At 39.3% G+C, this 12,214-nt stretch overlaps 1 protein-coding gene across 1 annotated transcript in view; it reads left to right on the forward strand.

The window, feature by feature from the left end:
* The window catches only part of PPP4R3A (protein phosphatase 4 regulatory subunit 3A), a 30,948-nt gene that overhangs the window by 15,088 nt on the left and 3,646 nt on the right, over positions 1 to 12,214 (forward strand). Inside the window, exons 5-13 of the mRNA XM_083501827.1 lie at positions 50 to 127; positions 210 to 326; positions 966 to 1,082; positions 4,678 to 4,809; positions 4,911 to 5,013; positions 6,073 to 6,231; positions 7,513 to 7,682; positions 9,467 to 9,609; positions 11,144 to 11,334. Of these exons, the coding sequence (XP_083357953.1) occupies positions 50 to 127; positions 210 to 326; positions 966 to 1,082; positions 4,678 to 4,809; positions 4,911 to 5,013; positions 6,073 to 6,231; positions 7,513 to 7,682; positions 9,467 to 9,609; positions 11,144 to 11,334 (1,210 nt within the window). The remainder of the gene's footprint in view (positions 1 to 49; positions 128 to 209; positions 327 to 965; positions 1,083 to 4,677; positions 4,810 to 4,910; positions 5,014 to 6,072; positions 6,232 to 7,512; positions 7,683 to 9,466; positions 9,610 to 11,143; positions 11,335 to 12,214) is intronic.

The following is a 12,214-nucleotide window of genomic DNA, read 5'->3' on the forward strand; positions in this document are numbered from 1 at the left end:
ACCTTTAGTGTCAATTTGTATTTCTAAACATAACATTGATATATTATAGGAAGATGAAAAGTTTTTGACAGACCTGTTTGCACAACTTACAGATGAAGCTACAGATGAGGAGAAAAGACAAGAATTGGTAAGTGCTTTGAAATGAGCTTAGTGAGGCAATTGCTGCATTCTGTTTCTTGGTGAATAAAGTATTGTTTTTTGTGTTTCAGGTAAACTTTCTTAAAGAGTTTTGTGCATTTTCTCAAACATTACAACCTCAAAACAGAGATGCTTTTTTCAAAACATTGTCTAATATGGGCATTCTTCCAGCACTAGAAGTCATCCTAGTAAGTTTGAAAAGTTTACTTCTAAACTTGTATGTTCTTTTCATTGGGGCATTTTTTGAATAAGAAGTACATGTAGCACTGTGTCAATCATTCCATCAGGGCAAGCATTTTGCATTGCCAGAAGAAGCAATCCCCCCTTCTGCGTGTTGTGGTGGTGGTTCTACTGACTCATCTGAGCTGTGGGTTTTTTGTGTGTTTTTTGGCTGGGGGGCAGGGGGGTCCACTGCACAAGCGCAAATCTTTGTATGGGCTTCCACTGATGGGACTCATTAGCTGAATTCTGCCCATAGTCTGGCAATTAAATGTTTGCAACTTTTTTGTACCATTTTGGGATACTACATTATCTATAAAAACCATATAGTTTTATATATATCCTGTCCTGTCATACTCCAGGTAGGGGAATGGAAGAGGGCAGCACCAAAGCATAGGCAAAGCATCAAAAACCGTACTGGGCGGTTTAATCAGATACACAAAACGTGCAAGAGGTTTTGGTTTCAACCTTCCTTGGGGGCAAAGAATATTATAAAATAGACTTCTTTAGTAAGGCATTTTGTCTCAAAAGTGAGCTAATTAAAACAATGAAAATAAGTTTTAGACTACCTTTCTACTATAGTTACATAATTTGTTTTTTGACTGCAGGGTATGGATGATGCACAAGTGCGAAGTGCAGCTACTGATATATTCTCATATTTGGTTGAATATAACCCGTCTATGGTACGAGAATTTGTCATGCAGGAAGCTCAACAGAATGATGATGTAAGTAGGTGGCTCTTACCGTTTTCAAAATTACATTTCCATTAGTAAAGCATGACAATGAAGTATTTCAACAACTGAAGCTTGGATAGATGCTTCAGTATTCTTTTACTGATGTGTAATTGTATAAACTCAGGCAGTTTTCTCACAGATATGTTACTGGCTTCTGCAAACCACAGTTTGCACATTAGGAGCCAGTCTTGGAAGTTTGTAGTCTCTTCCTTTTGCCTCTTGAGCCCAAATATCCCTCTTGCTTGCCATGTCAGCTTTTACCATGGTTCAGAGTTACCTCTGCATTGGCACTAATTACCATATATACTCCAGTATAAGCCGACTTTTTCAGCACATTTTTTATGCTGAAAAAGCCCCCCTCGGCATATATTCGAGTGAGGGTCCTTTTGGGCTGCTGCTTCCTCTTCCGCCTTTGCCACTGTTTGTGGCGGAGGAACAAGCACCCCGAAAGCAGCCCTTTTGGGCTGCTTGTTCTTCCTCCACGACTGCCGCCACCACAAGGTTTGTGGTGTGGTGAACCGGCTTATACTCGAGTCAGTAAGTTTTCCCAGTTTTTTGTGGTAAATACGGTAATAATGATACTAAGCAAATTTCCTCTAAACTTTTATTTCCAAATCCTGTCTTATAACCCCAGGTTTATTTGGAAATGCTAGTTGCCATTAACCATGGTTAGCATTGATACAGGTATTAAATTGTCTTGTAAACATTTCTGCCCCCCCACCCAAGAGAATCTGGCAGAGGAGGAACTGCGCACCCTGGTTCCTCCTCTGCCCTACCTTTCTTTGGTTTGGAAGCTCCAGATGGTACATCATGCTGCAGCTAGACTGCTTCTGGGAGCTTCTTGTGGAGAACATGTGACAGCATTGTTAAAACTACTGCACTGGCTGCCAAGGTTCAAAGTTCTTGTACTAATTTACAAAGTCCTGAACAAGTTAGTTCCGGTGTACCTCAGGAATCTCTTGAACTCCTTATATCCCAGCCCAATTGCTGAGATCATCTGCAGGCATGTCGTTGGTTGTTCCCCAAGTTGGTGAGGCACATTTAACAATGATGAGAAACTGAGTCCTTAGTGTCTTCAGACTAGTCCTTTGAATACTCTGCCATTAGAGATTTGACAGGCACTTTCTGTGCCAACTTTTAAACGACTGCTGAAAACTATTCTGCCAGGCCTGTACAGGCAATCAATAATACAGTGGTACCTTGGTTTTCGAGTGTCTCAGAAGCCGAACCCTTCGGAACCTGAACACTGAAAACCTGGAAGTAATTGCTTCTATTTTCAAACATGCCTCGGAAGTCAAACGATTTCCGCTGCATTTTTTCCTTTTTTCTCCATTGACTTTGCCAACCACCCTTTGTGCTTTGGTTGTCAAACATTTTGGAAGTCGAACGGTTTTCTGGAGCAGATTATGTTTGACCGCCGAGGTACTGCTGTACATCCTTCCACAAGGGTTAATTGATATGTTTTTAACATTTTAATGGTTTTATTGTATGGTTTTTATGTTTTATTGTTGTAAACTTCTCTGGTATATATTCTATGACATAGTGATATATTAATATTTTTATAAATAACTAAAAAGTAGTAAAACCTCATTCTTCATACAAGTTCAGAGGGCTGCTGGAAGAAGAGAGGAGCCTCCTCTGTTTCTGTGTTTGGTGCTCTACTGCATGCACTGTTTAGAAATAGGAGGAGGAACAGAGTTTCTCCTCTAGCTGCCACAGTCCACATACCTATATATAATTTCTTGTTTTCTGTGGTGACCATGCAAATGATGATATACAGAGGCTGTTTTAAAATATGGTTAAAGCCAGCAAGGGAAGGGAGATTCACTTCAGAGAACTGAGAGTGGGGAAAAGTAAACCAGAGTTTTGTCCCTACTGGGCCAATGTCTGAGGACTGATTCACACTTTCCACTGATAGCCTTTATTTGGATACAGAAACCACTGTAGAGAAATCACTCTTAAGTGCGTCTCTAAGTAAAACTTGTGTGGAGAAAAAAACACCCTGAAAATGATACCATGAAGCAGCTACAAATCTGTGAATATAACTATGCACAAGTCATATACATGATTATTTTTGATAACAGTATTTCTTTGGATGATATAGTTTTGTTTTTCCATTAATATATTAATTTTTTGAATACGTTTAATACAAGTTTTTATGCTGAATTGTTTTGCTTTTTTAAAAAAAAAACCATTCAATAAAATCTCTAAAGTGATATCAGCTGAATTGAGAGATTGATATATAGTATGTTAGACCCCAGAACATATTTTTAAAACAGCAGTAGCAATTGAGTGTTTCTATAAATAGGATGCAATTTTCTTATAGCATGTAGTAAAGAGCATTTAGTAGCTAGTGATTATGCCATACCATCATAAATGGCTGTAGCATAGTGTACGGTCAAGGATCTCCCCATAACGTTCAACGATGTTGCATACTATACAACCAGGGCAAAGGTTTAGGACCAAATATATAGTTACATGAAAGCAATCATTTTTATATAAGTCAACTTTTAGCCGTAGGTCCTACTCTGTTGGCTTAGATGTAAAGGTGTTTTGTGTGGGTGGAAACTTCCATTTGCTCACACAAGGTGGTCCCCAGAATTCCACCAGTTTCCCCCTCCTGTTGCAGCTTCCCCAACTCATCCCTTGCTGATCCAGAAGGTCCCGTGACCTTTTGCACACCAGTTTTTAAGGGCCACTGTGGGACTGTACCTGGGAGGACAGGTGGCAGTAAAGCTCCATAGTGCCTCTCTAGACCCAGACCCTTTTCTGTGTTAAAACTTGCAATAAATATTGTAGCTAATACTTTACCTTTTAAAAAGAGACCAAAATATGAAGGGGGGGGAATCAGTCTCTCCCCACTTACTTGGTTTTCTGTATGTTTAATAGAGCTTCTGAACATGATTTTGGTTCTGCAGTTGTTCAGCGACTGTGGACCATCTTTAGTGGCACTGAGTGGTTTGATTTTCTCCATGTGCATGTCCCTCTTGCCTCCCTCACAGAGCAAGTGCTGGAGAGAAATTATTGCAGCTGTTGCTGGGAACCTTGTCCTCTCTATTCTTTGAATGGGAGAAGGCGAGGAGACTTCATGCCAGGCCAGTGATGCTCCTATTAAGAACATCCTCCTATTTTGTGCTCAGCTACAGGATGATGTAGAATATCTCTGCCTTTTTCTGGGTTGGATTCTTGGAGAAAATGCAGAGAAACTTGATGCAGCACAGCCTCACTTGCTTCTTCATGAGTAGGCAGCAGTCTGTCAGTTCCCTACTCCTCACATGGTAGTGATGCATCTATTGGAATTTGGAAAGTACATTTATATGTTAGAGTACTTGGCTAGCATCTGCATAGCTGCTTCAGGTAGGCCCAAGGATGTGTATCTATCCTGTGGGGTTGCAGACGATCCCATGTTTTTTGAAATTTTCCTCACTTCCAGAAACAGCATATGAGTGGCTGCTATTATGAAAACACCCACCCACAGTTCCTGCTTAGATCCAGGCTTTTGTCTAGAATTGCCTCCTGGTGTGTCTTATTTTGCATCTTAGTTGTTACTAACCAGTTCATTATTTAATTTTATTTTTTAAACCAGGATATTTTACTCATTAACCTCATCATAGAACACATGATTTGTGATACAGATCCTGAACTTGGAGGAGCAGTCCAACTGATGGGTCTATTGCGTACGTTGGTGGATCCAGAAAATATGCTAGCTACTGCCAATGTAAGCAAGTATTTATGTGCAGTCATAATATATGCCCCCCAAGTTATTAAGGCGCTTTGTATTATGTGCATTAGGTATAAATTTATTTATTTTTTCTGCAGAAAACAGAAAAAACTGAATTCTTGGGGTTCTTTTACAAACATTGTATGCATGTCCTCACTGCACCACTACTGGCCAATACTACAGAGGAAAAGCCTAGCAAAGGTGAGGCAAGAAATCTTTTGTTGAGGCATCATTTTCCCTATTAAAATGCTTTGGCAAGAGTGTTTTTCTTTAAAAGCATTATACAAATAATAAACTGAATTATGCAAATAATCTAAATAAATTTCGTAACCAGCAAAATGACAGGGTATGTGTGGACGGAGGGCTGCTGTTTCAGAAGGAGTGGCGAGGCACATTGCCCTGTTTCATCCTTATAAAATCCAGATCACTTACAGCTGGGGGGAAGGACAGTTTTTATTTTCATCAAGCAGGTCTTCCAGGTGTAGCACTTCAGAGCTTCCCATAATAGTGAAAATTCATGTACAGTGGTACCTTGGGATGCGAACGGGTTCCCAAGACGCGATCGTGCGTGGGCCGTGTTTTGCCGCTTCCACACATGCACGTGGCGTCATTTTGAGCATCTGCATCTGCGCGAGCGGTGAAACCCGGAAGTAATGCATTCCATTACTTCCGGGTTGCCGCGGAGTGCAACCCGAAAGCGCTCAACCTGAAGCACATTCAACCCGAGGTATGATTGTAATAGAGATCTGAGCTTAGTCTTGGCCCAGTCACTAAGAATCATCCCTATACCTTTGTGCATAGCCCCATCCTTTGCAGTCATCCAGCAGCTTCATGTGCTCCCAGCAAATGTGGTTTGAGTTTAAGAGCAGGAAGTAGATCACTGCATGCCTGGATAGAAGGCACTTAGACTGTGTGTGTCTTGCTGTCCTCCGTGTGTGCAAATGGGATGGATTGTTCTTGAACATCTCATAAAATGCATCAAAATTGAACCTGCAGCTTTTACACTAATAAAAAACTAAAAGATATCAAGGAGGTGGAATAATGTCTACTATGTAGTGATTTGTCTATGGTGCTGGAATCAATTAGTATGTTTTGCTTTATATGCCAAACAAGTGGAACAGAAAATTAAATAAGCCCAATCTTATTTCTGTTTTTGTTTATGTTGCAGAAAATAAATTGTGAGTTGTTTTATGTATCAAAAATAAAATAAAATAATTGTTTATTTTTATGTGATTTTTTATGTTGTCTGTTTTGTTTTAGATGACTTTCAGACAGCCCAGCTATTGGCCTTGATATTAGAGTTACTAACTTTCTGTGTGGAACATCATACATACCATATAAAGAACTACATTATAAATAAGGATATCCTTCGAAGAGTGCTAGTTCTGATGTCTTCAATGCATGCCTTCTTGGCACTATGTAAGTATTTTCATAAAAATCATGGGGATTTACAAACAGTCATGTAAAACACATAATCACAGACAGCTAATAAGAGCCATACTTAAAATCCCAGAAACTAATTAATCAGATCCATGGAGTATCGATACAAAGCATACTAATAGACTGTTAAGTAAATCAGTTGTGGAAACAACATAAAAAAGATCTGAAGGCCTGACCAGGTGAAGATATGCATATAATTAAGTATCAGGAAGCTGCCCTGCCACTACCTACTAAAGCGTATTGCCAGAAAGGGGTATTGGCAACCAGGCAATAGTTGTCACACATTTCTGGATCCAGCAACAACTTCTTAAGGAGGGGATAAACTGTCTCCCCCATTGCATCAACCAGGGTTGAGGGAACAACCCTTCAAGCAGCTTGGTCACGTCATCAGGTTGCAGTAATTGAAATTCATCTGACAAAATTGTCATTTGTGTGGAGCTGCCGCATGTCTCAACCAACCCAAACCATCTGAACTTTTTGTCTGGAGGATCAGCCATTGTGGTGCTTCCATTTGTTTTGGATTGCAGCTCCTGTCAACACGGCCAATGGTCAGTGGTGATAGTCCAAAACAAGTGGAACATTGGCCTTGTTCACACATCATGGTTAGCCAAGTTAACAGACTATACAAGTGTGCTAGCTTTTGGAGAGGAGCTCACAGCTGCTTTGCCACTCTCCTGTCCTAGCACAGCAGCTAAACCAAACTTAGCGTGTTCAAACCCAGGATTGTGATTAAGGTCTCTTCTCCTTAACCACTACCTGTAATCAAGGTTTATCCTAAGGTCACAGTTTATGGTTGAGGAAGAGAGACCGTAACCATGATCCTGGTTTCAAGACAACATACTTTTCCAAACCTTGGCTTAACTGCTGCACTATGCTGTGCTAAAGACTGAAGAGCAGAGTAGATGTGAGCTCCTCTGCAGGAGCCCATTCGTGCAGTCCTGGTAAGCCATAGTTTGGCTTACCATAATAAGCAAACTAGAGGACTGGCTACCTCTGTTTTATGGTGTTATCTGTAACATAGTGACTTTTCTCTTTTTCATAAAGAGTTTTATATGATACTGTGGCAGTCCTTTGTCAGTATATTCTCATCTGACTGATCTTCAGTGTCCTTGTTTCCTTTTCATCATCACGTACTACTGTGTAAAAGTGTTGTGAATTACTTAAGCTGTGGGCCGTTCTCTTAAACTTTGGGTACTGAGGATGTTGTTATTGAAAACCAAATGTGAAAATTGCTTTTAAATAATGATTTTTCTTCATTAGGTGCCCTGCGTTTTAAAAGAAAGATAATTGGGTTGAAGGATGAATTCTACAACCGCTATATAATGAAAAGTTTTTTGTTTGAACCAGTGGTCAAAGCATTTCTCAGCAATGGATCTCGCTATAATTTGATGAATTCTGCTATTATAGAGATGTTTGAATTTATCAGAGTGGTGAGTACCACTTTCTAGAGAAGGGTGGATGTTAACACTGCAGGTGCTGGTGTCAAAAACATTATTAACTCTGAGTATGTTCTACAGGAGGGAGTTTCAGATAAAATAAGGTAACTCCAAGTATCTTCTTGGAGAGAGAAAAAGAAAGTTTGCGGAATGTTGGAATAGGAGGCCTTTCAAGGCAGAAATATTTATTTTTTATATTGATCACCTCGTTAGCACTCTAGGTGATGTGCAGTACTTCAGTTTAAAACCTAAGTGCAAATGGTGACTGTCAAATTCAACAAAAAAAACCAGACCAACACAGTAAAACCTAATTCTAATGACAATCTAATCACATTAATATTCTGGAGTGCTACAACAATTTTGCAAAAGCTAAAAACAAACTACCATCAACTGTTTTTAACAACTACTGATGTTAAAAAATAATCTTTGGAAGATTTTTTTTTTAAATATTAAATTGGTGTTAAAAGGCCTGAGAAGGGAAAACAGTCTTTGATCAAAAAAGTCATTCATGTAAGTCACCAGGCAGGCATCTGGAGTGCATTCACTAACAGAAAGAGGGCCACCAACAAGAAAGCCCTCTTTCACTCTCTTATAGCCACCCGCCACACTTAGTTTGCTTATCTTAAGGCTTGGGTAGGTACATACTCACCCAATAGTCACATCATATTGATAGTGACAGAAGCATGAGAGATGGCGCTGCTTCTTAGGGGAAAGCATTTGTGGTCAGCCTTGTTTATAAGTAGGAGTAAGAATGTACCAATGAGGGCAATTACTGTGAGTTGGGACATTTTGAGCCATTACTTTTGATACCTATATAGAAGTTGAAAGGATGAAAATCCACCTGGTTCAGAAGATTCAGGGCCCCAAAACAGAACTCTTCAAACAAATTAGATTGTAATGCACTCCAAGAAAATAATGAGTGCCTAAGGTGCAGTACTGATGCAGTTACTTGACTGAACACAAAGGAAAACCCATCTCTTAACTACCCAGCGATAGATGGAGTAATGGTGGCTCACAGTGGGTCATCGCTACTGAAGCACCAGGATGTTGAAGATGAAGTTTTTGGCCTGGAATGTGGTGCAAACATTTTTTAGAATTGCAAGTTTAAAAGTGTTTGCAGATTTATTTTGTAATGTTAAAAACGTAGCAGTCTTCAGCATAGATAATCTGAGCAAAATTAAAATTTGCATGTTCTGGCTAATAGATATCTGGCTAGGCATCCTGCTCAAAGAGTGAAGGAGTTAGACTTCAGCTAGAGTTTATTGTAACAATACATTAGTGGCCATCTTTTGATCACAGCACCTCTTTCATGAACTGTAAAATTGTCACTTGTAATTTTCAGTTCCTGGAAGAAAAATGAGAATGGTTTTCCGAAATTTCACTGTTGGCATATTGTCAGAACCAGCTCCTGAGTCAGGATTTTAAAAAGATTTCAAAACCGTTCAAACATTTTGTTGGACATCATAACTTTCCATCTGTTTACTATTCTTTAATCATAGAAGACACTTTCTAAGCACCAACAATGTGTCAGGGACTGATTAAAAACATGGTTCTTCCTAAAATTTTATATTTTGATTTGCTGCATACTTCCATTTGCTGCATTTTCTGTAATGACGGCCATGTTTACCTCATGCTGCTTAGTAGTTGTTTGGATGAAAAAATGACTAGGGAACAAACTTAGAATAATTCCCTTAAGCATTTTAAAAGAATTTTTTGTGGATTTTCTATGCTTCTACTTTTTAACATCTTTAATTGGAAAAAATAACTTTATTTTCTAGGAAGACATAAAATCCTTAACAGCTCATGTAATTGAGAATTACTGGAAAGCACTAGAAGATGTAGATTATGTGCAGACATTCAAAGGTTTGAAATTGCGTTATGAACAACAAAGGGAAAGACAAGATAATCCCAAACTTGACAGGTTAGTGTACACAAATTGTTATTGGCTCTTTCATAAAACATTTTCCTATTGAGGACAAACTAGGGAAAAATGAACAGCACACTTTGGTTCTGTTTCTCAGATGGCTGCTTTTAGTGTCAGTTGACTGACATATTTTTAAGTGAAGATCATTAAGTGAAGCTATAAGCCACTGTACTGTGTTGGAAGGATTCTTTAATTAAGCCACATCAGGATATACAGAGAAATATACATCTCCATACAATTGACCCAGATAATCTCTGGTGGATGACTATAACACACATGCTTATTTCCCAATGCCAGAAAAAGACATAAAGCCCTGGACCTTATTCTGTGATGCAGTACCAGGTAGGCTAAAATATTGTTCTGCCGGCTGCCAGCTTCATATTGCAGGTGTACTTTGTATGCATATCCAAAGTTTGCAAATCATTTGTGAGAGTGTCTCATTGCCCAGATCAAGCAGTTAAGTCTCACCATTTGTGTACCTTCAAGGTAAGAAACCCATCAGGTTGGATTCAAACTACTTGTGGGCAGAGTTCTGTCCACAAGACTCTGCCATTGGAACAAGGGTGGGAAGTGATTTTGCTTTCCCCCCCCCTTCCTCCTGCAACCCCTCATGTCCCCTTCAGAATAGCCTGGGAGATGGTGCTGGGGGCTGAAGGGGGAATCTGCAAAAATTCACCACCATCTCTGCTTTCCTCCAACAAGAGCCTCTGTTTCATCTTTATCCATTCCGCAAACAGAAGCTGTCTGGATACAGCTCATCAGTTGAAAGCACAAACTCTGTCTACTTTATCCCTATGAAGAAATCACTATTTCAGGCAAATTGTATTATCTCAAAATACAACTTCTTTGGAGAGGGAAACCCCAATAAAAGAGTGTGTGCATTGATTCTTGTTGTTCGGTTTATATACTCACATACACACATGGGGACACACACTAACATTTGCATTCATTCCTTTTGGTGTTTGGATAAAAACCTTTGGCAGCCAACTCTTTTTAAAACATTCCATTTTGATAGATTTTCATCATAAAGGTACATGTAGATTTTTCATGTTGGTGCATGTTGGTCCCTCCCAACACTATGATTCAATGTATTTTTGCAATTAAATAAGGTGCACAATTTTTTTTGTAAGTTGTCTCATTCATCTCAGTGCATCTTAGATGAGTGTCTCCCTGGTGATTTTCAAACTTCAAAATGTTTTACAACTTACACCTACAATACGTAGCTGGCGGTCAGAAGTGCCCTATTCTTAAAGAGATGAGAAGATAAAAAGGCATGGAAACAGTGTCAGGAACACACCTAAATGAAATAGTGGTTTCTTGATGTGCATGTGGCTTAGCTTAATGCTAAAGCACATCCACAGCTTGCATAGTGATTGTCCTAGTATATTAGTTTCTAAAAACATTTCTTTAGGCATTGTATCACGTAGTTGTGTGAGAGAAATGTAAAGGTTTTGGCACAAGGCTCATTTTTTAAGCTCTTGCTTTAGCAATATATGAAAAGTAATTTTTTTAAAAAAATCTTTTTTCATAGCATGCGTTCCATCTTAAGAAACCATAGATACAGGAGAGATGCAAGGACCTTGGAGGATGAGGAAGAGATGTGGTTTAACACTGATGAAGATGATATGGAAGATGGGGAGGCTGTGGTGCCACCATCTGACAAAAGTAAAAATGATGAAGATATTATGGATCCTATAAGTAAATTTATGGAAAGAAAAAAATGTAAGTAACTGGGTGGGATTACTATATTTCAGCTTTAAATAGATTTAGCTACCATAGGGCTGTAAATGGATATTGTAAGGTTTAAATGGACATAAGGCTGTAGCTCAGTGGAAAAGCATCTGCTTTGTAAGCAGAAGCTCCCAGGTTCAATCCCCAGTATCTGCAGGTAGGGAGATAGACAATACTATTGTGTAGTGTATTGTATTGTATTGTATTGTATTGTATTGTATTGTATTGTATTGTATTGTATTGTATTGTATTGACAAAACTAAGCTAGATGTACTTTGACTGTGTAAGGCTGCTTTCTGTGTTTCTGTTGAGGAAGCTTTTAATGCAGGGGTTGCCCTCCAGAAGTAGCTGGACTACAACTTTTATCATCCCTGGTCATTGGCCAGTTACAGTTGATCCATCAGGGCGAATAGAACACTGCCCCACCAAGCTTAACCTCCCCTTAGCTAGACCACATCTGCCTGCCTTCTTCCTTCCAAACAGTGTTGCCCTTATAGAACTCATCAGGAAGGTGGATGGGGACAAAAGTAAAATTAGTTGGCTCTGCCTTTTCTTGGTACTAGATCCACCTATTCTTGGTCTTTCTGACTTCTATTCTACTAGTCCAATGGGCACCAGTCCCATTGGCCATCCTGACTGGGGCTGATGGGAGTTGGAGTCCAGCAATCAATGAGAGCCGCAAGTTCTCCATCCCTTTAGTGTATTCACAATAACTTTTTACACAAAAGGCCAGTGTGTGTGTGCGCGTGCGCGTGTGTGCAGTACAGCTAATTAGGCACAGAGCTGCCTCCTGCACTTTTAGACAGTAATAAATTCGTACTAAAATAAGCAGGAATGTAACATAAGTATGATAATAGTACTTTTTGTCTCC

This window comes from Podarcis liolepis (genome assembly GCF_965112155.1).
Source record: "Podarcis liolepis genome assembly, chromosome: 1".
Lineage (NCBI taxonomy): Eukaryota > Metazoa > Chordata > Lepidosauria > Squamata > Lacertidae > Podarcis > Podarcis liolepis.